This window comes from Schistocerca serialis, chromosome 2 (assembly GCF_023864345.2).
Source record: "Schistocerca serialis cubense isolate TAMUIC-IGC-003099 chromosome 2, iqSchSeri2.2, whole genome shotgun sequence".
NCBI lineage: Eukaryota > Metazoa > Arthropoda > Insecta > Orthoptera > Acrididae > Schistocerca > Schistocerca serialis.
In genome coordinates, this window is record NC_064639.1 from 804,239,959 (window position 1) to 804,267,898 (window position 27,940).

General features: G+C 42.6%; 1 protein-coding gene across 1 annotated transcript in view; it reads right to left on the reverse strand.

The window, feature by feature from the left end:
• Positions 1–27,940, reverse strand: part of LOC126456435 (ATP-binding cassette sub-family C member 4-like) — a 166,621-nt gene that overhangs the window by 117,488 nt on the left and 21,193 nt on the right. The window contains exons 4-7 of the mRNA XM_050092185.1: positions 26,792–27,017; positions 22,052–22,208; positions 18,161–18,299; positions 17,969–18,079 (exon numbers count right to left, since the gene is read on the reverse strand). Of these exons, the coding sequence (XP_049948142.1) occupies positions 17,969–18,079; positions 18,161–18,299; positions 22,052–22,208; positions 26,792–27,017 (633 nt within the window). The remainder of the gene's footprint in view (positions 1–17,968; positions 18,080–18,160; positions 18,300–22,051; positions 22,209–26,791; positions 27,018–27,940) is intronic.

The window sequence follows — 27,940 nt, forward strand, 5'->3', positions numbered from 1 at the left end:
ATCTGGCACGTGAGTCTATACTTAGGGAGTCTGTGTATGTGTCCATAGAATTTTAGGCGTTTCTTCCTAATGTCAGCAGCAATATTTGAAATTTCCTCTGTAGTTTTGTTGTTTTGTAGTCTATATCCAACTTCAGGTTTTCGAGGTCCAAGGATTTTCCTAATGATCTTTCGTTCTTCTTTTTGTAAGTTTTGTAATAGCATCTTGTTATGGACTAACAAGGTTTTCTGCTGCGTATAGCACCTCGGGTTTATTGACAGTACTGTAATGCCTGATTTATGCATGCATGGACATGCACTTTTTTGTTGTAATGTTGGTGTGTTCGACCGTAGGCTCTCTTTAGTTTCTGTGGTCGCGTTTCTTGAGACTTTTTTTCTAGTCCAGTGGGTTCCAAAATTTCCCCCAGGTGCCGGCGCTTCAATCCAGAACCACGCTGCTGCTACGGTCGCAGGTTCGAATCCTGCCTCGGGCATGGATGTGTGTGATGTCCTTAGGTTACTTAGATTTAAGTAGTTCTAAGTCTAAGGGACTGATGACATCAGATGTTAAGTTCCATAGTGCTTAGAGCCATTTGAACCATTTTGGTTTATTTATTTATCTATTTTTTCAATGAAGCTACTAGGGGCCAAATATTTTATACGTTGCAGTGTGACAGTACTGTTGGCAATTAATTTTGTAGATGGGTACGAATATTTTCTGTAGTATGTTTAAAATAATATTTGTATAACCAGAAGAATACGATTATGTTGTTGTTTTACGTTACTGATTTGTTTATTTCTCCTAAGCATGCCACCATCCTCCCACAGCAACGTTCACGCAGTGCAACGGAGTGAGGTCTGCGAAGACCCCGCTGTGTCTCATGTGTACTGTCCCCCCAATGTACCATCGGAGGGTTAACATTAATAGGTCTGACATAGTCGACGACTAGATCATGCCCAATGTTATTTTTATGTAAGCAAATTGTGTGTTTCGCTGATTTTAAAACTGTAACATCCATGGGTTTCTTTTGCTCCCCTCCTTCCAAAACTCGTAACTTGCTTTAAGTATTCAACTAAAACGATTGTTACATAAAATTGAAATTATTAATTATGGGAAATTGAGTAGATATTTTTTCAAGTATAAAATCTCTGCTTATCTTTGAATGTGGTCCTTTTTTTTTTACTCATTTTCATACTTCCGATTTGTTTTTGGAGTGGTTCGAAATTATAAAAAGAAAACTGAAAGAGGATGTGTTCCAAAAGCAAGTAAGAAATTAGAAATGAAGGAAAACAGCATGAATGATCGGTTAGGGAAGTGAGCAAAGAGTTTAACAGCAACAGAAAAACTTTATAGGAGGTGCTGCAACATATTAGAAGATTTAGAACCTTCTGAAACAGCAACCAAATCCTGGAATGGATATGGCTTCACAAAAAGGTTCCAGGTGGCATATATCTCTGATTTGTACTGCGTTATTTAATATTTTCACTATTTTGATAGCAACACCGAATATAATGGAAAAAACTAAGCTCGCTAATAATTTCCCGATAGCTTTATTTAGTCAAGGATTATTTAAATATATAAATAAGACAAATAATTTTTCCAGGTATTTGAACCTAAATAGCAACATGTTTGAAGAGTGCCTTAGTAAAGCTATGGCCTTCCAGCAAAAGAAGTTACTCAAATCGCTTACAGCTTTGCAGTTGTCTGTCAATGTAAAATCCTACAATCTTGGCCGAATTTGATATGGCGGGACCTGGATGATATCAGGATTTCTGAAACAACAGGCGATATTCTTCATTCAAATTCCTTAGGCAACGCTAGTTTGTCACGCTGTACTATCTTCAAGAAGCCAACACAGACCTCTTTTGACAGACTGAACAATGTATTGCTAAGACTGAAACTGACCCCTGGAGACATCTGGAATATAGATGAAACTGCACTCATCACAGTCTAGGAGTCTGACAGAAAGTCACTCGAAGGGGATTACGTCACAAAGAGCGGGTAACATCTGCTGAGAAAGGAAGACTTATGACTATGTCTTTAGCTGTTAGTGCAGTAAGCAATAATACGCCTCCATTTTTGATATTCCATAGTGTTAAGTTCAAGTCTCCTTTTATCAGAGACGGTTCTGTTGTGACGAAAGGTATTGCCTATACCTTTCACGGTGAATGACGGAATGTAGCTTCTTGAAGTAAATGCATCGTTTTGTATGACATGTTCCGTGTTGCAAAGATTAGATTAGATTAGATTAAATTAGACCATCCTTGCACGGTACTAATTGACAACCATATTTCCCATTCAACCGTTGAAGTCTATCTTTTCTTAAGGAAAATGTTGTCACTCTTTAATCTTTTCCTGTTAACTGTAACAATAAACTACAGGCCTTGGATAGAAGTATTTACGACCCCTTTAAAAAGTTTGTAAACTCAATGTGCGATGCACTGGTGACAGCAAACAAATAACCATTGAGAATATACGACCTCCCAGGCAATGTGGAAACTGCCCTTCCAAACAGAATTACGCCCAGAATTATACGGGTTGGATTCAAAGTAGCAGGCAATTCCCCCATGAACAGGGACATTTCTACCGATAATGACGTTCTGCCTATACTGTTGATTGTGGGTTAATTGCTGAAACTGGGCCTTTAAATGCTCGAGAGCACAATTTTAGGCATATGCTGTCATTAAGAAGAGCTCTTAAGTTAAACGTCGTATCAACTGACCAGTCTTGCTTCCCAACGCCTGAAGAAGAAAGCGCATTTGAAAAATCGCCTCAGGGGAAAAGACAACAAACAAACAAAAAATAACTTCAGCAGTACTGACAGCCACACCAGTGGAAGATACGTTACAGTTCGAAAAATAAACCTCCACAGACCGACTTTAAAAAGAAATATGGATGTTCCGTGTAAAAATAATATTTTAACAACGTTAACACAATTTACGACTGTAGTTTCTGCCATAAAGCTGTAGAAAGTTATTAAGGTCGATACGTTTGCAAGTATATAATCAATGTGATAACTAAATTAAATGATAAAATCATATTGGCCAACTTGTCCCAATAGCTGGAGCAACTTGTTGGTGGAGTACGTTGGCCTAGGTGGTATTACTATACAAAATATTTTTTATGCGTAGAAAAACAGTGAGAAGCTTGATTGAAAAGGTGGAGATTCAAATACATAAATGTTTTCACAAAAAATATCAATAAAAACAAATAATAAGATGGAAAAAATCAATAAAAATAAGTGGGCCAACCTGCCCTGGTCATTCACAAAGATAGCAAATATCTCCAGCTTATGCAGTGATGTTCTTCTCAGAAGTAACCAGTTCTGTCTGCTGGTGGAGAAATTTTTACTGCTGGTCTTTACATACTGCACATTTTCGCGTGCGATTGTTTATCATGGGTTTATGGTTCAAATGGTTCAAATGGCTCTGAGCACTATGGGACTTAACATCTGTGGTCATCAGTCCCCTAGAACTTAGAACTACTTAAACCTAACTAGCCTAAGGACATCACACACATCCATGCCCGAGGCAGGATTAGAACCTGCGACCGTAGCAGTCGCGCGGTTCCGGACTGAGCGCCTAGAACCGCTAGACCACCGCGGCCGGCATGGATTTATGCCAAGTATGTATAGGTGTTAGTAAAAAAAATACTGCCGCACGTACATGTGAAGATGTCACTGAAGACAACCTTGCTGGCGGCGAGGCAAGGTGCCTGATAAACATTTGGGAAGGCTCGTCGTGCCCTAAGGCTCGTAATCATCCAAGATAGCAACGGTGTATCTCCGTTGTGTCTAATGGAATGCTAGCGTTAAACTCTGTTTATAAAGATCCATTAAGCAAGGCATCTACCTTGGTTCTCTTTGAGAGAACATGGCAATGTGCTAGCATTCTTTCCTTCCATCCACTACAACACAATCACAACACTACTCTACACAAGCAATCATCACAGGCATCTGTACGAAACTGGTTCACAAATAATACTTCATAATCAGCTGGAGCAAAGTCCAAGCAAACCACGTCCACTACGTTACAGACCACGATGGTGTTTCAGGAGTCCCGAATCTGTCCCAACAGTCACTTCCTAACATTACAGTTGTTGCTGTTGTTGTTTATTGCGTCTGACTGGATGTATGTTAACGCCCCCACACTAATAAATATGTATCTACAGAACATAAACAAATTAAAAATGTATAGTGTGATAAAGTACACCCATAGCACAAATAATAGAAATGATAAGACACAACGAAAATGCTTAAAATGAGCAAGTGATCATAAATATCCAGAGGTGACAAAAGTCATGGGGTACCTCCTAATATAGCGTCGGATCTCCTTGTGCCCGGATTGGTACAGCGAATCGACGTGGCATGGGCTCAACAAGTCGTTGAAAAACCCATACAAAAATATTCTACCATGCTACCTCTGTAGCTGTCCATAAGTGCGAAAGTGTTCCCAGTGCAGGATATTACGCACGAACTGACTTCTCGGTTATGTTCCATGTATGTCCTGTGGGATTCGTGTCGGTCGCTCTGGGGTGGCGAAATCATTCGCCCGAATTCTCCAGAATGTTCTTCAAACCAGTAGCGAACGATTGTGGCATGGGACATTGTCATCCACGATAAATTCATCGTTGTTTGGGAATATGAAGTCCATGAATGGCAGCAAATGATCTTCAAGTAGTCGAACATAACCGAGGACCCAGTCTACTTCATGTAAACACAGCCCATACCATTATGGAGCTACCACCAGCTTGCACAGTGCCTTCTTCACAACTTGGCTACATGGCTTTGTGGGATCTGCGACACAGTCGAATCCTCATCAGCTCTCGCCAACTGAAATCTGAACTCATCTAACCAGGCTACGGTTCTCCAGTCCTCTAGAGTCTAACCGATATGGTCACGAGAGCAAGAGGGGTGCTGCAGGCGATGTCACGTTGTTAGTAAAGATACTTGCGTCGGTCATCCGCTGTCATAGACTATTAACGCCAAATTTCGCCGCACTGCCCTAACCGATACGTTCGTAGTACGTCCCACACTGATTTCTACTGGTATTTCAGCCAGTGTTGCTCGTCTGTTAGCACCGACAATCCATGCAAAAACCAAGGCGATCGGTCACTGCGTTGTCCATATTGAGAGGCAATGCCTGAAATTTGGTATTCTCGGCACATTCTTGACACTATGGATCTCGGAATACTGAGTTCCATAACAACTTTCGAAATGCAACGTCCAATGCGTCTAGCTCCAATTACCATTCCGCGTTCAGAGTCTGTTAATTCTGGTCGTGTGCCCACAGTCACGTCTGAAACCCTTAACAAATGACAGCTCCGGCACTGCGCTGCTTCTCTGCATCTTGTTTACGCAATACTACCGCCATCTGTATGTGTGCATATAGCAATACCGTGACTTTTTGTCACCTCATTGTGTAACAACAAATATAAATAGCTATTAAATAGTAAATATGCAGTAGTCAACTGTTAGAATGAATAACGGTAACCAACAAAATGTTTCATCTCAGTATGTTACAAAAGGAGACGGGAAGTGAAATTTGATGAGGTGCACGATACTTTTAGCTCCAGTACCTCTAACTGAATGCAGACCACCAACAGCATTGTAGGGCTCTGTTACGGTAAAAGAACATGATGAATTCTTGCAGCACTTGGTATACAGAGGAGATCTGTCTCGCTAGTAGGGAACTTAAGCGTTATGGAGAAGCACAACATCCATTTGCAAGTTTAATGCTCGTCATCTACTCTCAGAGGATGGATGCTGCTACGATACAGCCGAGCAGTAAGTTTAACCGGAGACCCGGATCCTTGAAACCTAGGTACTCAGAAAGTGGCCCTGAGAATCCTTCTGAAATTTTATTGGAGTATTTCATGTTCACGCTGTACATGTGAGGTGCTTCACCACAGTGGTTATCTCAAACAAAGCATAACAGCTGGTTCTAGATGAAAATTTGGTAACGTTTGGCTGAAGGATTAACGATACTCGTGTTGAATCAGTTATGTCACACAATTACCTAAGAGCTCCAGTGAGGAAGGAGATAGTTTGGTTCGCACAATACTTGAAAAGTCTATATGTCTATGCTTATACCCAAAGTCTTGATATCGTTTCCCTTCCAGGGTAGCACAGTGCTGACTGTTATACAGTTGTGTGATTTACGAATGAACGCCAGGAAAATATCTGAATTTTATGTGGGAAGCTTAGAAAGAAAGATACTGCTTTTACTGAGAAAACCAACTGTTACACTTTAGGGTAAGGCCGACGACGTACCGCTCCCGTGTCGATTGTAGGGATGTCTTCGATAACCGACGTGTTACAGGACTGCAAACCATTATTAATCTCCTCGCCCATCCTTCAAAGGAACAGAAAGGTTGTATGGTTCAGCTGAGAGAATATTCCTCAGTAATCTCTCTCGTGAACCTTAAAGTTTTAGGAGCTATAGGAAACAGAAAAAGTAGAAAGAGTACTTTGTAAATCTATGGTTTCATTTACGACCCTCTGACTAGTGAAACGACATGACAGTGATAAATATAAATATACACGCGAGTCATTTTAAAGTAATAAAATAATACGTCGCTGCAAATGTAAGTATTTATACACTATCAGATCAAAAGTATCCGGACACCCCTATTCAATGTGGAGTTGACCACTAGATGTTACGAGAGGTGGAGCCGTTGGTATAAAGGGAGGCAGGGAGTATTGAGGTAAGCAGTAACAGATGTATGGGTGGGTGAGGAGATCTCAGTGACTTCGAACGTGGACTAATCATCGGATGTTAATGACTCTGAGCACTATGGGACGTAACTTCTGAGGTCATCAGTCCCCTAGAGCTTAGAAATACTTAAACCTAACTAACCTAAGGACATTACACACATCCCTGCCTGAGGCAGGATTCCACACTGTAGCGCCTAGAACCGCTCGGCCACTCCAGACGGCATCGGATGTTATCTGAGTAACAAATCCATCAGCAAAATTTCAGCCCTTCTAAAGGTGTCCAAGCCCAATATTCGTGATGAGATTGTGAAGTGAAAACGTGAAGGACCAACCACAGTTAAACCAAGATCGCACATATGTCATGTACTGCCGACATCGGTCGTCAAGCAGTGCGGATGGTGGTTGAAAAAAATCGCATACAAACATTGTAAGGAATCATTCGTCTTACGCCAGATACCGTTCTTTTTCGGTTACTTGCAGGGAAAGCAGGTTGAAGATCAGTTAAGCAGCATCATACGGGAACTAAGGATGGCCTACAGATTTCGGGGTATTCTCTTAACAAAGGTGTTTCATGTTACTGTACACTCTATGATGGCAAACTGAAGATTTATCTTCCTTAGGAACTAATTCCAGCTGCAATAAAACAATTTCACCGATCCCTGCATGGATGCATTTGAGGATTTAACAAAACCACCATAAAAAAGCATATGAATTGGAGGATATGGAACAATTCTCATTTTTTCTTCTGTCTCAGTTCTTCAGTTGTAATTAGATGAGATGTTTCGATCGCTGTGGGTCATCTTCGGATATAAGAGAAAGTTTGCAGCACATTTCAGACAGCTTAGGTTTGGCCCAGATAATGAGGATGCTGAACAACGTAATCCTTAATTTAGTGGGTCCTTCCCCCTCCAGATGCTCCTTTTAAAGAGTGGGGTTGGAAAGATTGGAGCATGTGTGCACTCATATCGATTCTGATGGCTGGTTGAACGTCTCTGGTTTCGTTCCCTAGCGACGACCTTTCAGGCATCTCACTAGGGTCAGCCTTGTGGCCGGCCGCAGTGGTCGAGCGGTTCTAGGCACTGTAGTCTGGAACTGCGCGACCGCTACGGTCGCAGGTTCGAATCCTGCCTCGGGCATGGATGTGTGTGATGTCCTTAGGTTAGTTAGGTTTAAGTAGTTCTAAGTTCTAGGGGACTGATGACCTGAGATGTTAAGTCCGATAGTACTCAGAGCCATTTGAACCTTTTTTTTTTTTTTTTTTTTTTTCAGCCTTGTGGCGTGAAGGGATTTTAACGGCATGTACGGCTTTGTGAGGAATCTTGTATTATGGATTAAGAGAAACCAATGACGTAGCCGCATTCGGGCTTTGAAATAAATCCAAGGACGACAGGTGAAAATTTGCGGCGGACAGGGACTCGAACCGAGAGTTCCTGCTGAACGCAAGCGATCGCCTTGACCGCCTCTGCTTTCCTGGCACACTTTCCATCCGAGCCAAATTTTCATCCTGTCGTACGGAAGCAGTGTCGCTGACAATTCTCCTCCTGCTGGCATCCAGGTTCCCACAGGAGGTCGAACGTAGCGTACGTCCACACTAAAATTGTAATTTTAAGAGCTGTTGTCCTCACAGACATGAAGAGATACACGCGCATATATACAGGGTGTTCAAAGAACGTGTCGAATACTTTGATAGGTGTTAGTACTCGTGAATCCGGAAACGCATACTTTCCGAGATAAACACGTGTTTATAGGAAGGGCTGTGCGACGCCTGGTTGCGGATATTAGCGTAGCCGTTGCATTGGCGCTGTGTCAAACGTGTCGGCAGGATACTATGTCTTACTCACAGTAAGTCTGCAGTCAGTTGTGTAGTTAGAGTCGCGTTGTAGGCTGCGTTAGTTTTCGTAGTGTTTGTGTCCCTTATTGTTCAGTACTGTTAACCCTGGTACGTATCGTGGTCTTTTACCTTCTTCCAAACTGTGTTTACTGTTATCGCTGTGTTTTTACGTACAAATGGTGTAGCAAATTTACATTTTCTCTCTTCCACCAGTTGTAAACAATGGAAGGCCAAATAGATATGATGTTCTTCCATGGTTTAGCAAATGTAGCTTGTGAGCCCGTGTCTTCTACGCTGAAAAATATCCACAGTGCAGAGTACCCTCTGATAAGCTGTTCAGGAGACTTTTGCAGCATCTGAGGGACGCAGGTATTCTTGCACCTCGGAAAGCCCTGCACAGTCCGCACACCTGGCGTGGAGGAGCGTATGCTCTGCTCGGTGGAAGAGACCACTGGGACCAGTGGGCAACGATTAGAAGCAGCAGACTTGTGTTACTCTTTTATGTGGGAGGCACTTCATGAACAGTTGCTGTATCCATTTCATCTACAACGCGTTCAGGCCCTAAGGCCACAAGATCATCATGGCAGGCGTTGGTTCTGTCAACGGCTGCTGCAGAAGTGTGCCGCAGATTCACTGTTCACATCCAAGATTTTATTTACCGATGAGGCAGGGTTCACAACATACGATGTTGTGAATTTCCGTAACCAGTAGTTATGTATAGATGTAAATCCCCAACCAATTCAAGAAAAAGTGCATCAACATCGATTCTCAATCAGCGTATGGGCAGGCGTACTTGGTGTCAGATTAATAAGACCATACGTGCTACATTTACGTCTGCATTTACATGGTTACTCTGCAATTCACACTTAAGTGCCTGGCAGAGGGTTCATCGAACCATTTCATACTCTCGAATGGCACGTGGCAAACAGGAACACCTAAATCTTTCCGTTAGAGCTCTGATTTCTCTTATTTTATTATGATGATCGTTTCTCCCTACGTAGGTGGGTGTCAAAAAAATATTTTCGCATTCGGAAGAGAACGTTGGTGATCGAAATTTCGTAAATAGATCTCGCAGCAAAGAAGACCGCCTTTGTTTCAGTGACTGCCAGCCCAACTCGCGTATCATATCAGTGACACTCTCACCCCCATTGCGGGATAACACGAAACGAGCTGCCCTTTTTTGCACTTTTTCGATGTCCTCCGTCAATCCTAACTGGTAAGGATCCCATACCGCGCAGCAATATTCCAGCAGAGGACGGAAAAGTGTAATGTAGGCTGTCTCTTTAGTGGGTTTGTCGCATCTTCTAAGTGTTCTGCCAACAAAGCGCAGTCTTTGTTTCGCCTTCCCCACAATATTATCTATGTGTTCTTTCCAATTTAAGTTGCTCGTAATTGTAATTTCTAGGTATTGAGTCGAATTGACAGCCCTTAGACTTGTGCGATTTATCGAATACCCAAAATTTATCGGATTTCTTTTACTACACATGTGGATGACCTCGCACATTTCTTTGTTTAGTGCCAATTGCCACTTTTCACACCAAACGGAAATTCTCTCTAGATCATTTGATAATTGCAATTGATCGTCTGATGATTTTACTAGACGGTAAATTACAGCGTCATCTGCAAACAATCTAAGGGGGCTGCTCAGATTATCACCTAGATCCTTTATGTAAATCAGGAACAGCAGAGGACCTATGACACTACCATTCGGAATGCCAGATATCACTTCTGTTATAGTCGATGATTTACCGTCTATCACTACGAACTGTGACTTCTCTGAGAGGAGATCACGAATCCAGTCACACAACTGAGACGATACTCCATATGCACGCAGTTTGATTAATAGTCCCTTGTGAGGAACGGTATCAAAAGCCTTCTGGAAATCTAAGAATATGGAATCGATCTGAGTTCCATTGTCGACAACACTCATTACTTCATGGGAATAAAGAGCTAGCTGCGTTGCACAAGAACGATATTTTCTGAATCCGTGTTGGTTATGTATCAATAAGTCATTTTCTTCAAGGTGATTCATAAAGTTCGAGTACAGTATATGCTCCAAAATCCTACTGCAAATTGAGGTCTGTAATTCAGTGGGTTACTCCTACTTCCTTTCTTGAATATTGGTGTGACCTGTGCTACTTTTCAGTCTTTAGGAATAGACCATTCGTCAAGTGAGCGGTTGTATATGATTGCTAAGAAAGGCGCTATTGTGTCTGCATACTCTGAAAGGAACCTGGTTGGTATATCATCTGGATCGGAAGACTTGCCTTTCTTAAATGATTTGAGTTGTTTCGCAACACCTAAGATATCTACATTTACGTCACTCTTGCTAACAGCTGTTCTGGTTTCGAATTCTGGAATATTTACTTCGTCTTCTCTCGTGAAGGAATTACGGAAAATTGTATTTAGTAACTCCGCTTTAGTGCCACCATCAGTGGTAACGTTTCCATCTCTATCGCGCAGTGACGGTATTTACTATTTTTTTTACATACGATCAGAATCTCTTTGGGTTTTCTACCATACTTTGAGACAATGTTTCATTGTCGATATTATTAAAGGCATCTCTCATTGACGTCCCCACAAAGATTAATTGGGGGGCACTTTCTGGACTTTCTCAAAAAGTATTGCCTACCTTCCTGGAGGCTACGCCATTGCAGCAACGATACAAATGTGGCTTATGCATGGTGGGCACCAGCACACTTTCGCCACAATGTGCTCGAACATCCGTCGCAGACATTTCAGGACCACTGGATTGGTCGGGCGGGTGAGGGCGGGGAGGGGGGGGGGGGGGCACACCATGATCTGCTCCTTCCACAGACTTCAATCCCCTAGACTTTTGGTTATGCGGATACTTGAAGGTATTGGACAACGCCATGCCAGTCAACGATGCGTGGATACTACACGGTCCCGTCTTCAATGCGTGCCAGCAGGTACAACAACAACAGGGTATACTTCAAAAGGCGCTTCATTCCTTCCTCTGGAGGGCAGTGGGGTGCATTGTCGTCATTCGTTATGCTGGACGGCAAAGGGGTGCATTGTCGTGAATGGATGCCACGATGAACACTCCTGTAAGCACGTGTTTATCACAGAAAGCATGCATTTCTGGACACATGTTATTGGGATTATTTTTCTTGTTTCGATGAGTAATACCATCTCTTTAAGTATTCGACATTTTTTTGAACACCCTGTATATACGTAATGTCAGTTTTGTTGGATATGTTCGAAAAAACAGACGCCAGTCACTTGTATAGGGTGTTCGGAAATTCCCTTTACAAACTTCTACGACTTGTAAAGAGGAGCGGGTACATAAAATTTTGAGTAGGAACCAATGTCCAGAAATGGACCGTTTCCGTTCTACGACGGTTTCAGTTCCGATGTGTAACGCGTCCTCGTCTGCTGAGAAAAAGACAAAAGCCTTAGAGTTGATTGTCCTGGTATGCAGCAGGGTATAAAGGTTGAGGTGCACTTCTATGGACTACTTCTTTTGTGGTCGTTTGCAAAGTTTAATTTACGAGACTCCTGTAGAGACAGCTGAAGATCTGCTGGCACGAGTTCTGGCTACTGCACCAGAAATTGAAGAGACACCAGGTGGAATGGAGAGTGTTTACCATAACACGCTTCGTATGTACAATGTCTATAGCAGCGTTGGTGGTCGCCACATCGAGCCATTGTTGTAATGCATCAGTACTGAACGGTGCGTACTGTATTCTGGGTTATTTTTTGTTTTGGAATAACGTAAACATTTAATGTTTAAGCGTTAATACAAACAAATGTGCTTAAGTGATAAATAGATGTTTAGTTATGTTTCCTTTCGAATTGTTACCTAATAACTGTACTGTGTCACGCGTAGTTCAATTCCTCAAGCAGATGAGGATGAGTTAAACATCTGAACTGAAAACGTGGTATAACGGAAACGGTATGTTTCCGAACATGAGATCCTGTTCAAAATATTATGCACTCACTCCCCTCTACAAGTCTTAGAGGTTCGTAACAGGAGTATTGTTGTATACCTTTGAGTATTATCTTGCTAGTTGTTCCGCATACTATGAGGGCTCACTCGCCGAGGGTGGAGGTATGGTCGCCATGTCATGGTTAGCGGCTGTTTAGCATGGAGAGTGTACCGACATCATTTGGAGAATTATTGCTTCTCTATGTCTTTGCGAATGCGGGTTGTGTGTTCTGAGTCGGCCAGTTCTCATTTCTGCTGCTTCGGTTGACTGACGTGGTCCTGCCAGCATTACTTGCGCCTCCGGGATCCGGCATGGAAATAAATGATGAGCATCTCTTTTTCGTGTGATTTAGTGTTGGATGCGTTTTTCGGAATCCCCTGTTCTTTGCTGAGCCCTGGTAACAGAAACTTGAGTTGACGCCAATAGCGTGTGTAGCTCACGCTAGCGACCGTTATTTGGCCTAGGTTTTCAAAATGGATCAGCATCCACGGTGCTTGGAATATGCCCGAGTTATTTTGAAACACTTTTAAAGGGGATCAAAATGTGGCCGGTTGTAATTCCACTATTACTTGACTAAATACGTAGACTATTTCCTTAAAATCCGCAGTTTACCTGTTCTAAATGTTCAGAGGTTAAAACTTTGTGCTATCTTTTGAACACGCTACTGTCACAGTAATGTGACCATCGACTATGTTCGACGTCAACGTGGAATAACCACTCACAGATGGTAGGTGACAGTACTTGGTGTGGAGGTTCTATTAAAATGCGTCTGGGGGAAGCGGAGGAAATGTGCTTTCGTTACCTTCATCCGGAAACAGATTGATTTATCTGACGCCCAAAGGGGCACGACGATTGTGTTTTGGGCCAAGGTTGGAAGGATTTCCGAAACGCGTAAGCTTGTAAACCGTTCGTGTACCGCCTTGGTTAAAATAAACGCTATCAAAAACCGGCGCCGAGGCAGTTGTGGCGTACCTTGGGCCACCGACAGGGAAGAGCAACTGCTGCAGAAATGTGTCCTCGGAGTCTTTCGTGACGGCATACATGAATAAAACGTTCTCGGTTCTCAAGCCGCGTCAATTCAAATAAAATCCTCGAGCTTTCGATGACCACCTCCGCCATCGTCGTCAGGAGTTCACTGACTGCTACGGTTTCCCGCTTATATAGGCATGATGACATCATCAGCAGCCAATCAGATGGACCCTATGTGGCTCTCGCGCGTAAGCCGACCCGGGCAGCTAATAGAGTATTGCCCGTGGCAGCATCAGCGAGACCTGGAGGCGCCAGGGGCAGACGCCACGTTAAAAATTGCCGCTCCCTCGTCGCGCATCTGTATTTGCTTTCTTTCGAGGTCCAACGCCAGCCCCCATGCCCTGCTGAGTCTGTACCCCTGGTCTCTATTGAAATTGCAGAGATGCATGTGGGCGAATAGACGTGCAACTGTTGAATAACTGACTGCCCGGATAAACCAAGAAGCTACCAACAGAGTCTTCTCAACAACAGTTCAGCGAACGTTACTGCGTATGGGTCTCCTTAGCAGGCGCCCTGTTCATGCATCCACGCTGACTTCTGTTTAGGAATTTGCACGCTAATACGATAACTGGACGTCCACTGAATGGTGACAGATAGCTTTTAAGATAAATAATGTTACATGCTCCATCGAAGGCAAATCGTCTGGAAGCATACATTGTGACAGCTGTCGTTGGAAGGGTACAAGCTGGAAGAGGAGCATTATAGTCTGGGGAATGTTTGCGTGGCATTTCCTAAGTGATCTTCTCATTGTAGAAAACAAAATGGATCGGCACAAGAATGCACCTATCTTCGGGACCGTGCCCACCCTTACATACAGTTTGTTATTCCTTGCCACGATGCGTCTACCAGCAGACAGTGCACCGTGTCTCACAGCTCACAGTGTACGTGCGTTGTTCGAAGGGCACCAGGATGAAGATACTGTACCCCACTGGCCTCCATCTCCCAGGATTTAAACCCAATCGTGAATCTGTGGGACCACCACGATCGGACAGTTCGCGCCATGGATTGTCAACCGAAAATCCTGTCGCAGCTGCCCACGGCACTGGATTCGACATGCCTTCACATCCCTTGCGGTAACTTCCAGAACCTCACTGACTCCCTTCGTGCGCGTCTCGCAGCCGTCCGCAGTGCAAACGATGGTTGCTCAGACTTTCGACAGGTGGTCAGATCAATGTGATGGGACAGTGTATTTAAAGCTCCCATGTGTTGATTCCTTAGAGTTATATCTACATATCATTATGAATGAATCAGTATTTAAACTGTTAAGAAAAATATACTTTAATTTGCCTCTTTACTTCTGTGGGCTAAAGAGCAAAGTTTGTCTTCAGAATGACATTTTCACTCTGCAGCGGATTGTGCGCTGATATGAAACTTCCTGGCAGATTAAAACTGTGTGCCCGACCGAGACTCGAACTCGGTACCTTTGCCTTGCGCAGGCAAGTGCTCCACCATCTGAGCTACCGAAGCGCGACTCACGGCCTCTCCTCACGGCTTTACTTCTGCCAGTATCTCGTCTCCTACCTTCCAAACTTTACAGAAGCTCTCCTGCGAACCATGCAGAACTGACACTCCTGAAAGAAAGGATATTGCGGAGACATGGCTTAGCCACAGCCTGGGGGATGTTTCCAGAATGAGATTTTCACTCTGCAGCGGAGTGTGCGCTGATATGAAACTTCCTGGCAGATTAATATCATTTCTTTCAGGAGTGCTAGTTCTGCATGGTTCGCAGGAGAGCTTCTGTAAAGTTTGGAAGGTAGGAGACGAGATACTGGCAGAAGTAAAGCTGTGAGGACCGGGAGTGAGTCGTGCTTCGGTAGCTCAGATGGTAGAGCACTTGCCTGCGAAAGGCAAAGGTCCCGAGTTCGAGTCTCGGTCGGGCACACAGTTTTAATCTCTCAGGAAATTTCAAAGTTTGTCACGTTTTGAGAGCAAGCACCAACATCCTATCTAGAATTTATACCCGTTACATGATTCTGAAGTGTATCCCACATACGTTTTAGTGACTGAGCTGAGCCAAACAATTGTTCGGTGCTTGACCTGAGCTGAAGTCGGTATAACCTTACCTTGGCTAATTTATCAAATTTCAGCACCCTACTAACTATGCTGTCAATCTGTCAATTCTAGCGTTCCTTTTTGCTTTGTGGTAATTTGATCACTTAAAAATTTTCGTACCTTGATAATTTCAGTTATTTTAGGGAATTTAAAAGACTGTGTGAGTTAAATATTTATGGAATATTAAAGAATTTGTGTTTAAATTTCAATGGTGGTTATTCTTATGTCTGGATTAAAAGTTCCTAGAAATTTGTTTTGAAATTGTAAGTATCTCTCACTGTGGTTCTTTGTTGGATTATATTTTGAACGCATACTTTCAACATTTATGACATTATAGTATTACCCAAAATAATTTTTTTCTGCATCATTGTTAATAACCTTGAAGGCTTCTGGGGCAAGTTCTTAAATGTTTCCTAGCTTGGAGAAACCATATTAGTTATAACTTGAGAATAAAAAAAGATAATAATGAAAGTATAATGTATTCCAGTCTTGTACGCTCATCACTATAGTACTCCCAGACCCCCGCATATAACGAAGTTCACTGTTAACGAATAAATGGACAGAAAACTATTAGTATTTCCTTTCGATCTTAAGAAATACAGAGACTTGGAAAACTGACTATTACTGACGTGGGACGGCACTAATATAAGGTATCTGCTACCTTTAACGAAAGTTCAGGCAAGTATTTTTTTAAAAGTACAGCAACAGCCTAAGGTGTACGCTTTTAAGAGCTCTAATAGTAATACTTATTGCATGTTTCAATTTTGAAATACCGTTTGTACACTTTGATACAAAAACAGTGTATTGACACAACTGATCATAATCTCCTTGAACCCAGCCATACTTATATGGAATGTGACAAAGATTTTGGTCTCTCTGAAAAAGCAAATAAACGCTTCAAATATGTGTTTGCTTCCCAAGACAGCGTGGAAGCAGTGAAGCAGGTCATCAGAAAGGGCGTCGTTGTGGAAATGAAAACAGAAAAGTTTCCTTCGATTGAAACCGTGGATGCCACAGCAGAGGATAAAGTTTCTAAAGAAATAGAAGCAAACAAAATACAATGGAGGAATACCAGGTGCATCTGAATAAGCAAAGAAAACCCTTTAATAATGCAGTTCCAGTATTTATTTAACCACGATCTTCGATTTATACCGTAGAAGCGGAGTTTAGGGGGCCTAATACAGGTCCGCCATCAATATTTCTTCTGCAACTTTTGGATCAAGACAAGTTTGAAATAAAATTTGAGAAATAGGAAAATGTTGATGAGATGAACTACATCCCCCGCCTTTATCATGTGTTCTGTAACAATATATACGATTCCCAAACAGCTTTTGCCATGAGCATATGAAGAGGGAACGGAGAAAGAAGAGGACGTGGTCAAAGAAGGGGACGAGGAACACTAAAAAAATACGAGTACAATGGTATTATGAGTGTTGTTCAGGAAAGATATTCTCCAAGAAATACCATAGAAGGAAATGGTTATGATTCTGTAGACACAGACTGTGAGGGGTTTATAGGAAGTGGCTACGAATAATCTGTCATCTGTATTGGAACCACACCAATATATTTCCATTTCGGTATTTTAATTTTGATATTTGCCTATTGTTTTTCAGCTTGTTATATTTATTTCACTTTACCCACTCACATATCCTGTTTTATAATTAACATCTATTGTACTGTATATATATATATATATATATATATATATATATATATATATATATATATATATATATATATATATATAAAGTGTATCGTACCAAAATATCTTCAAAATACAGCACAGTAATTAAAATGCTTTTCTCTTGTGCCTCTTTTTCTCTAAAAAGCTTTAAGACGCAAGGAGTACAAGTACTTTTAATGCATCATGAAAAGCAATGCAGGGGCACGACGATCTCTAACCATACCTACAACGATACACGTACCAACTAACCATTGGCAAAAAAATCTGATGTTTCGATAGTAGCTCATGTAATTTATAAACACACATTTAACTCTGGCAGTCATTTACTCAGTTTGCTTCACCAAGCCCTTGTACAACCTGCACTATCAGCCCATCTATTACGAATAACACGTGAGATATAATTGTATAGGCCTCCGTGGCCAGACTCAAAAGATGAACGTTTTCTGAGTACGGTACCGCGTCACCATCACTGTACTGGAGAAACCAACGTTTCGGCTACAGTTACAGTGGCCTCCTTCTGGTTGGACTGGTATCGTAGAAGCAGAAGAAAGCCACTGCAGCCATAGCCGAAAGGTTGGTTTCTCCAGTACAGTTTTTATCATTATGACGCGTACTGTACTCAGAAAACTTCTATGTCAATACATGAGATATGTCCCAATATGGCAATGGATATGCCACATGCATCATGATCTCGGTTTGTGACGACAAATGCCAGAATTTATTCTTACTTGTATGCGTTGCACTGAGATTCTAGCTTCTTGTATAGCCGCTATGCCCATCGGGAACATGATTGCCAGTGCTCCGTTAAGGACGTTGTAGTACTGAGCCATTGAGAATATCTGCAACACAGCAGACAAAGGATGTAGTCATGTGAAATGCAGGTGTCGAACAGAAATGGGAAAAAATGCAAATGTACTGACCTGATCAGGACCGGCGATGCGACCCATTAGGAAGTAGGCGACGAGTGTGACCAGCAGCGAAGACCTCTCGATGAAGACGGCAGACGCCAGCAGGAAACTCCGCAAGTAGGCTGCGTGCAGCAGCTTGTGGATTTCGGATCTGGTGTGGCACACGGAATGATACTACTTCATTAAAAGTGAAACACGAAATGTAAAAGAACGGAACAGTTACAAAGGAGATAGGAAAATTTAATGTTATGTGCTGATTGCTCTGAAGAATTTTGTGTACCCCGGTTTAAGAATTTAACCCGTTTGGGCCTAAACATGGGAACCCAAGATTTAGGGGCAGAGAAATTCTCTGTAAGCAGTGCAGCCGGGTGGAGAAAGTTGTATGGTTGCAGATTTACTGCTGCCAAGAAGAATCGCTGTTCGCGCTTGGGACGCGTACGCGGTTGGCATCTAAAGTCTAGTTTACACGACGACATTAGGTTGCAGGCATTGCGCTACCAGCAACTGCGCATGCGCGCCGCGAGTTTGCGCAACTCGTCGGTGGAACTAAACAGTTTCGGCGTGTTCCAACTTTGGCGATACTAGTTGCATGAGTTTTGAGGTTATGTGTGTTGGTATAATGTAGAAAAACTGAAATATGAAGTGGGGAACGGAGAATAATTTTCACCTTTTGTATGTATATGCTTTGCATAGGTGTTTGTGGGATTTCAGTGATGCTGATTACAAAAATAAGCAACATATTGCTGCTCCTGAGACCGCCATGTGCGATCAGAACATAGATAGTTTGACAATATCTGAGCTGCAGGGCAAAATTTATTGAATTAGGAGCACATATACAACTGAATTAAGAAAAATATAAGCAAATGTAATTCTATCTGTAGAAATGCTCTTGTCTACAAGACTAAAATCCCATCGTTCGAGTTGACCCACACTTTTTTTTAAGGAATATTGTTGACAGGAGGGAAGGCTACGCAAATCAAGAAGCTACATTCTTTATTCAATATTAATCTGTTTAAAACGTCGCAACAGTGCTCCCCATTCACATATGTTTGATTTCGAAACATTGCCATCTTCAAGAGAATAGTTTGCAGACCATTCTCTTCTTAAATGCGGCCTGCTGTTAACGTTAATAATTATTACAGTGTTAACGAAAAAGCCCCATCACAACTGAAACCGCATCTTATAACATGACGAGTGTTGCCGATTGTAATGCATGCAATGTGATATGTAATTTCAGTTCTGGCGACAGTGCTTCATGCATTACAATATCTTTATTACTTATCGCATAACTAACTCTATTTAGAAGAAACATTAACAGATCTGGTGACATTCTAAGATAATTAAAAGAACTTCTTGGGTCTTCCATTACAAATTATTTCGGCAAGGATGCTGAGCAACTGAGCTGACGTCTTTCCTTCATTCAGTCACGAATGAAACAAGTTTCTTATTTTTATCTTATGCAGCGATTCCACGCAACAAGCTTTAACTCCATCACAACTCGTGCGACGTGCAGCAGCCAAAACTTTCATTGAAGACGTGACTCATGAAACCACAAAACGACGAAACTAAAGTATATACTGGTTTCGCCTTGTCTACAGTCAAATATGAAACTATTTGCGTGCAACTCATTCCACGTAACGAGTGGCGCAACCCAATGTCGTCGTGTAAACAAGGCTTAACAGTCACTGCGCACCTAACAGACATCAGTTTCAGTCAGGAACAGCGACCACAAAAAAAATGGTTCAAATGGCTCTGAGCTCTATGGGACTTAACATCTTAGGCCATCAGTCCCCTAGACTTAGAACTACTTAAACCTAACTAACCTAAGGACATCACACACATCCATGCCCGAGGCAGGATTCGAACCTGCGACCGTAGAGGTCGCGCGGTCCCAGACTGTAGCGCCTAGAACCTCTCGGCCACTCCGGCCGGCAACTGCGACCACAAGTAATCGTAACAGACAAGTGGGAAAACTTCAGCACGCTAGCACAGAAATAACCCTGCGACTTTCAGGCCGGAATGTAAACAGACAGAGAACATTCATAAGTCATAGCACTCACCATTTTATCTCCAAGTCTCTGAGCAAAGAAGAGTAAGTCGTTAAAAGTAGTAGGGGAAAATGGTGTTTATTATCGAGTTTATGTATCTGTTAGCCACAGGATTATGCCTGTTTTACTCTAAGGCTTCATACTTTTTATTTCACTTGTATGTATGCTCGTACGGGTCTGGTTTTCGTTACACCAGATGCAAAATACTTCGATTCAAAATGGCTCTGAGCACTATGGGACTTAACATCTGTGGTCATCAGTCCCCTAGAACTTAGAACTACTTAAACCTAACTAACCTAAGGAGATCACACACATCCATGCTCGAGGCAGGATTCGAACCTGCGACCGTAGCGGTCACGCGGTTCCAGACTGAAGCGCCTTTAACCGCACGGCCACACCGGGCGGCAAATTACTGCGATGTTAGAACCTGAATGCATAAAACTAACCAGTGGACATAGTACGGACGTTTTGTATGTTAAATTAGTAGGTCTTTCTAATATAAATACTTTGAACTTTCGTGTTGAAGTAGGCTTTTGAAAGAATCTTCCACACTGTTAGAAATAAATTCGGAAGTAGTGTATAAAAGAAAGTGGTCACCTGCGGGTAGTACTCGCGGCTGAGCATTCCGCACAGACGTCATTGTTTGTGCAGATGCTTCATCTGTATGTATGGTTGAGTGATTATCAAAATATCTGAAATAAATGGGCGCATGTTTTGACTGTACTGACTTTGAAGCTTAAATTTTTTTCAGCACCAGGCGACCCTAGAACTTAGCATTTGACATAAGTTTCAACTTGATACCTCTAACCGTTCCCCATAAAAGTGGCTCTTAAAAGACGGACAGACAGATGGAGAACAAAGTGATCCCATATGGATTTTTACCGATTGTGGTGCGCTTCCTAAAAACGTACAAAAATCGTCAGCTTATAAAATGGAATGTTGTAGAATCCACAGCTTCTACAGCAGTCGTTATTTAATAGCGTAAAATGACAAATTTTGATACATTTGGAGTGATACGAGTATGTGATAAGAAATGTTTCGTGAATTGAAGCAGCGCAAATGAAACAAATTGACTAGTGAAGACAGAATGTAGTTCAGGAAGGAAATTGTTATTAATACACGGCATACCAGTAGCCAGTAGGAATAGCCAGTATTCAAGAATATGGTGGGAACGACAGTTCGAAGCAAAGAATGCTGGGAAACCTCAGAAATGTGTTCCTTAAGAGCTCTGAGAACTTTTTCGGTAGAAGAGTTGTGTTTCACAACGGCAAACATGAACAAGTCCTCATAATTCTTAAGGTATGCATTCTAGAGCCCATGTTTTCTGGAGATTTTCTCTTGTTTTGGTCCATACTACTATCACTCAAAATATGGAAAGCAAAGAGCTAAAAGCAGAAGAGATTTGTTTCGCAGTATCCAAGATCAACAAGTTCTCATACCTCTTTTCAGCACGTTTTTACTAGCCATTCTGCACTGAATCATCGTTCCTGTCACAACCCTGTATGTTGACCATTCCTCTTGGGACACCCTGCACAAGCTTTCTTCAGCATACAGAACTGACGGGATAAATTCATACAAGGTATATCTATTGATGCATGTTTTTAAAACACTAAATGGCGCGTTAAGCCGTTCTAAACCATAAGAACAGTTCTACTTAAATTGTACTGATTATTATGAGATACTCAAGAGAAAGCAGGTACCGTTTTTCAAATATGGATTAAATGAATGTTAACTGCATGACACACCAGTCTCATCTATTATTTAAATCTGTATGTGGTTTTATAAGGCATGACGATGTGCATTTCTCAGACTGTAACTGGTGTTTTCGTTCTGTTAGTTACGGAATTACACTCACTTCCTGGCCAGTGCGACGAGCTTGGCGAAGGGCTTCTCCCAGGCGTACATCTTGACCACCTGTATCCCCTGCACCAGCTCGTTCATCATCCTCATTCTCTCGTCGGTCCTGACGGCGACACGCTTCCGGAAACGTGCCGAGAGTCGACCCATGTACGCTGTGAACAGACCATATTAGCATCCTATGGGGCACCATTTTAACATTGTTAAACAAAAGAATATTACTTATAATATATTATCCATATGTCATATTGCTCATTAATACAAATAATATTGCGTCGTCTTGAAGTCTTTTTCTACGTTTGACACCTACCGTACGATGTTCGGAAGAAAGGACTCAGTGTACTATTGCAGTAACCCATACCCTTTTTTTAATTCGCACGTGGTGCACTGGAAAAACTAAATCGTACTAATCCGTAAAATATGCATTTCTCTTAATTTACTAATAATAAAACAATATAGTTGGAGAAAGCTTTAATATGTTTCTTGACTAACTCGGGTACGCTCGTTCAGAAGGTATTAAAGTTTTCTGCAGTTTACGCCTCTGGGTAAAGGAAGCAACCATTCAGCTATGGAACGACAGACGATATTTTCGAGTGTAACATGTAAGATGGTTCAAATGGCTCTGAGCACTATGGGACTTAACATCTGTGGTCATCAGTCCCCTAGAACTTAGAACTACCTAAACCTAACTAACCTAAGGACATCACACACATCCATTCCCGAGGCAGGATTCGAACCTGCGACCGTAGTAACATGTAAGACAATGTATTCACGGTTTCGAGAGGGGTTGACAATGTACTGCTATTTGCACCTCTCCCTTCATCTCACTTCATTATCAACCAGAAATACGACATTAAGCTCTGCGCACCATCATCATAGAGCCTCACAGTTAAGTAACAGCACTCGAGCTTGGCGAAAGAAAGGCATCGCCGCGTTGGAATAAACAAAAGCTTTTCTATTATGCATCTGCACAATCGCTCCATATCTTCCATCAATAATATCACAAGCCTTTACTTTTATTTTTCTTAACGCTCTCGTTTTCGGTGTACTCTCATTAGATACTACCAGGAGCGAAATTTGCCCCGGGTGTACAGGCGAAATACAGTCCACGAAGGTTACTCTGCGCTCACCAAAGGTGGATGAAATCAAGCATGCGCTCCCGTTAATATGCGACTAGATGTCTCAAGAGTGGCTCTTGACATATTTGGTACGCATCACCAATAGGCATTAGAAGCAGCTGAACGACATGCTATGAACGAACATCACCACGAGTCGGGCAAAGACTGCTTTCTGGTTTCCTAAATGGAGCTCGATGCCAGACAGTCTATAGAAAAGTGATTTTCGAAGAAACTACTCTACCGCCCTGAGTGATACAGGTTGTTTCAGAAACCTTCCTCTCATTTCACGTAACTTTAACTTCTACATGAATAAATGAAGAAACCTGGGGTAAATTTCAACTTAGGCATAGGGCTACAAAGTTCATATTGTCAAAAGAACGATCCAACTTTACAAGAGCATAACATTTGCATAAATGCACATACTATATAACCTTGGAGTACTTTTTACAACTAGGTTGAAGATCATACTTCTTATTAACTTTTCATACATATTCAATGAGTGTTCCACTGTCGCAATATGGCAAATTTGCAGACTATAGTCAAACTTCTCCAATACTTTTGCAAGCATGTCTACAGTTACTGCTTTCAGTGGTTTTCTTGAAAGGGAAGGGAGATATGGTCATTCACAAACCGCACAAAAAAATCACATGCACTAATCGACCAAAAAGTTCAGAGACTGATTTTATTCCTTCCGTATAAGAGATGTCAGCACAGTAACTACGGTGACGGCCGCGTGGGATTAGCCGAGCGGTCTGGGGCGCTGCAGTCATGGACTGTGCGGCTGGTCCCGGCGGAGGTTCGAGTCCTCCCTCGGGCATGGGTGTATGTGCTTGTCCTTAGGATAATTTAGGTTACGTAGCGTGTAAGCTTAGGGACTGATGACCTTAGCAGTTAAGTCCCATATGATTTCACACACATTTGAACATTTTTGAACTATGGTGACGGCTTGAACTAACACCTGTAAACAACAAACGTGCATTCGATCAGTCAGTTGACAGCAGGCAGGGTGTAGTAGTGGACGTGCGGTCGTAGTCCGTCAACGTTGTTGTGTCACAAATCTCAATGGAGGAGCATCTCTAAATCAAGCGTTCAAAACATTCTCCGTAATGTTTTGAAGATAAAATAAGTGTGTGCTAAGCTCGACCCGTGCACATTCACTCCTGAACAAAAACTACGTCTCGTGGACGCCTGTCACGACTTAATGGAAACGCATAACGCGGACATTTCTTTTTTGGAAAAAATAATCGAAGCTGACAAGACTCGGTGTTATCAAGACGAACCTACCTCAAAACTACGAAGTGCAGACATTTACGAGAGTGAGTCAAATTAAAACCTTAAACATTTTTTTAAATGTTATTTATTGTGCAGAAGTGGTACATAATCTCCCCCAAGCTCAATTCAAGTCCTCCAGCGCTTACAAAGTGCATAAATTCATTGAGAAAAAAATTCTGTTGGTAGTCTGCGCAACCACTCATGCACCGTGTGCCGTACCTCTTCATCAGAACGGAACTTCTTTCCTCCCATTGCGTCTTTCAGTGGTCCAAACATAAGGAAATCCCTTGGGAAAAGGTCTGGTGAGTATGGTGGATGAGGAAGATACTCAAAATGCAGGTCTGTGATTGTTGCAACTGTTGTACGGGCAGTGTGCGGCCTTGCATTGTCGTGTTGCAAAAGGACACCTGATGACAGCAATCCACGTCGGTTTGGTTTGATTGCAGGCCGCAGATGATTTTTTAGGAGATCTTTGTAAGGTGCACTGGTGACAGTAGTCCCTCTAGGCACGTAATGCTCCAAAATGACGCCTCTTTCGTCCCAAAAGAGTCAGCATAACCTTCCCTGCTGATGGTTCTGTTCGAAACTTGTGCGTGATGTCCTTAGGTTAGTTAGGTTTAAGTAGTTCTAAGTTCTAGGGGACTGATGACCTCAGATGTTAAGTCCCATAGTGCTCAGAGCCATTTGTTCTAGCTATTGGGGGAAAAACTAGTTCTCCACATATCCTGGTACGTGGTCCCTGTAACAGTACATAAAGCTGTCCTCAAGAAACCCCGCAGAACACATGAGACTTCAGAGAGTCTCTGTCTGCCGATTAGGATATGCGGCTACCCTGTTCCCCGCATTCCTACGTAGTGACAACTTATTTTTCCACTTAAATCGAATATAGCCTCATACTGAACACTAAATGTAAAAGGATACTGCTGTTTCCCGTCTCTATGTCCGGAATAAATTTACAAAACCCTGCATCTTGATGTTTACCACCATCATAAAGGGCTTGTTGAATACGCTCTATGCCTTGAACGAGAACCAATGTCTTGGATATGTTTTCGCCATAGCCAAATACTTCGAGCTGTAGCAGTTGCACTGCGGAACGTACGACGAAAACCAAGCCGTCCGTCTGTAACTGAACTGCAGCTGCTGAAGCGGAGAAAGCAAAAAACATTTTGTTCCTGTTTTAGCACTATCTCGAATTGATGCACAATGGGTAATTAATGAGCGATAGAGCTAGCTGCACCAGGAGACCGCTACAGGCAACCATATGAGCGACAATTTACAAGTTGCGCCAAGGTAACGTTTTAGTCTGGATGCGTAAGTTAAAATTTGCTCCTAGTTCATATTTTCATTTAGCTTGAAGATATAGTCTTGAGAAATGCAATGAATTCTTTTGAACCACCACGTTTAATCATTTTGAGCATTTAGTTAATGAAATTATAATGAAATTTAGACCTTTAGCTGCTTGCAGGCATTGATAAATATCAACGGGGACAGTTGAAAAATGTGTACCCCGCCCGGAATTAGAAAGCGTAACCTCCTGCTTACATGATAGACCCTCTAAACGACTGAGCCACCTAAGACACAGATGACACTGCGACTGCAGAGACTTATCTCTGGCACGCTCCCTGTGAGACCCACACTTTCCAACTTTCTGTCCACACACTACATTTGTAGTTCCCCTGTCCACCATACTCATTACTCGCGGTAGTCAGTCTACCGATTCCCGTAAGAGTTCGGGCAATGTGAGTGCAACCGCACTGAAGAAGGTCGTTGGCCGGTAAGCCTCGTCTATATGAAGATGATATATGTTCTTTCGGACATGTCCGAAAGTGCAGATGCACTTACATTGCTCAAACTCTTAAGGGAATCGGTAGATTGACTACCGCGAGTAATGAATATGGTAGGCGGGGGCACTACAAATGTAGTGTGTGGACAGAAAGTTGGAAGTATGGGTCTCACGGGGAGCGTGCGAGAGATAAGTCGCACTGTCGTGTGTGTTCTCGGTGGCTCAGTCGGTTAGAGCGTCTGCCCTAAAAGCAGGAGATCCCCGTTAATATTTATCAAGGCCTGTAAGCAGCTAAAGGTCTGGATTTCATTATAATTTCATGCTTCTAGAGCTGCAAGATCACCAATAGTATCTGTACAGATACCAGCTTCATTTAGTTAATGTCTGAATCCATGCAGTGTACCTGAAAGCAATGGGATGGGACAGGTCTTAGCCAAAGTACTCTGTTAGTAAGAGTATGAAACTGTTTCAGCTATTATTACACCAGTAAGACCAGCTGATTTTTGCAATTGTTGCATCAAAAAATCTAGTTTACTGGACGATAACAGTATCTCATTTAACTTACTTTGTGGTGGAACCGTCATGATGATGACATAAATGACACCAGCGAAGGCCGCCCAGGACACGGAGCGGTACAAGAAGTACGTGACAATCGCCAGCTGCAGAAATGCGATCCACAGCCAGTTGGCGCTCATCGAAGCGACGTCGAAGCGGGCCACGTCGTTGGACATGAGGTTGATCACCTGCCCCGTCGCTGTCACGTCCATGGACTGCTTGTTGATGCGCAGCACCTGGGGCACAAGACAGTAGCGTGTTTTGTTCCAGGCGGTCTCCCACAAGTTAGTACCTCCAGCATTTCCTTAAATGCCGTAGGTTAGTGTTTCGACAACTCAGAAAGTTCAGATTTAAATTAATAGTCGTCTGGAAACCTGAAGCCGATAAAGCAGGTCCTACAATGGTGAGCCAGGCATTGGTACCACCTGATTAATAGTGTGTTGGTCGATCTTTCACAGTACGGCAAGGACTTTAAGGATTCTCTATTGATTTTCAGGAAGTTTGTGTGCCAAATGTCTACCCAAAGATCATGCAATTTCCGTAAATTACGGGCCGGTGGTTCGTGGCTAACGTGCCAGATGTGTTCCATTTGGTTCAGATCAGGCGAATCTGGTGCCCAAGAAGACGGCAAACCATTTCAGCATGATCCTGAGCTCGTGACACGGTTATCCTAAAAAGAGTCCACTGCCATCGGGGGAGCGATAAAGCACGACGGGCTGAACCTGATCCGCAGTGATGTTCACGTAGACCACAGACGTCATGGTGTATTTGATTACCACCACAGAGCCGGCCGAAGTGGTCGAGCGGTTCTGGGCGCTACAGTTTGGAACCGCGCGACCGCTACGGTCGCAGGTTCGAATCCTGCCTCGAGCATGGATGTGTGTGCTGTCCTTAGGTTAGTTAGGTTTAAGTAGTTCTAAGTTCTAGCGGACTCATGACCACAGCAGTTAAGTCCCATAGTGCTCAGAGCCATTTGAATCATTTTTGAACCACCACAGATCCCATGAAAGCCATCTGAATGTCCTGTATAGCATCGCCCTATGCCCGTGACGTGGTGATAGTTCAAGTGCCGTTCACAGCGCCGTATCCAGACACGACCATCGATTTGGTGTAACAAGAAAAATTATTCATCTGACCAGGCATAAAGATTCTCTTGATC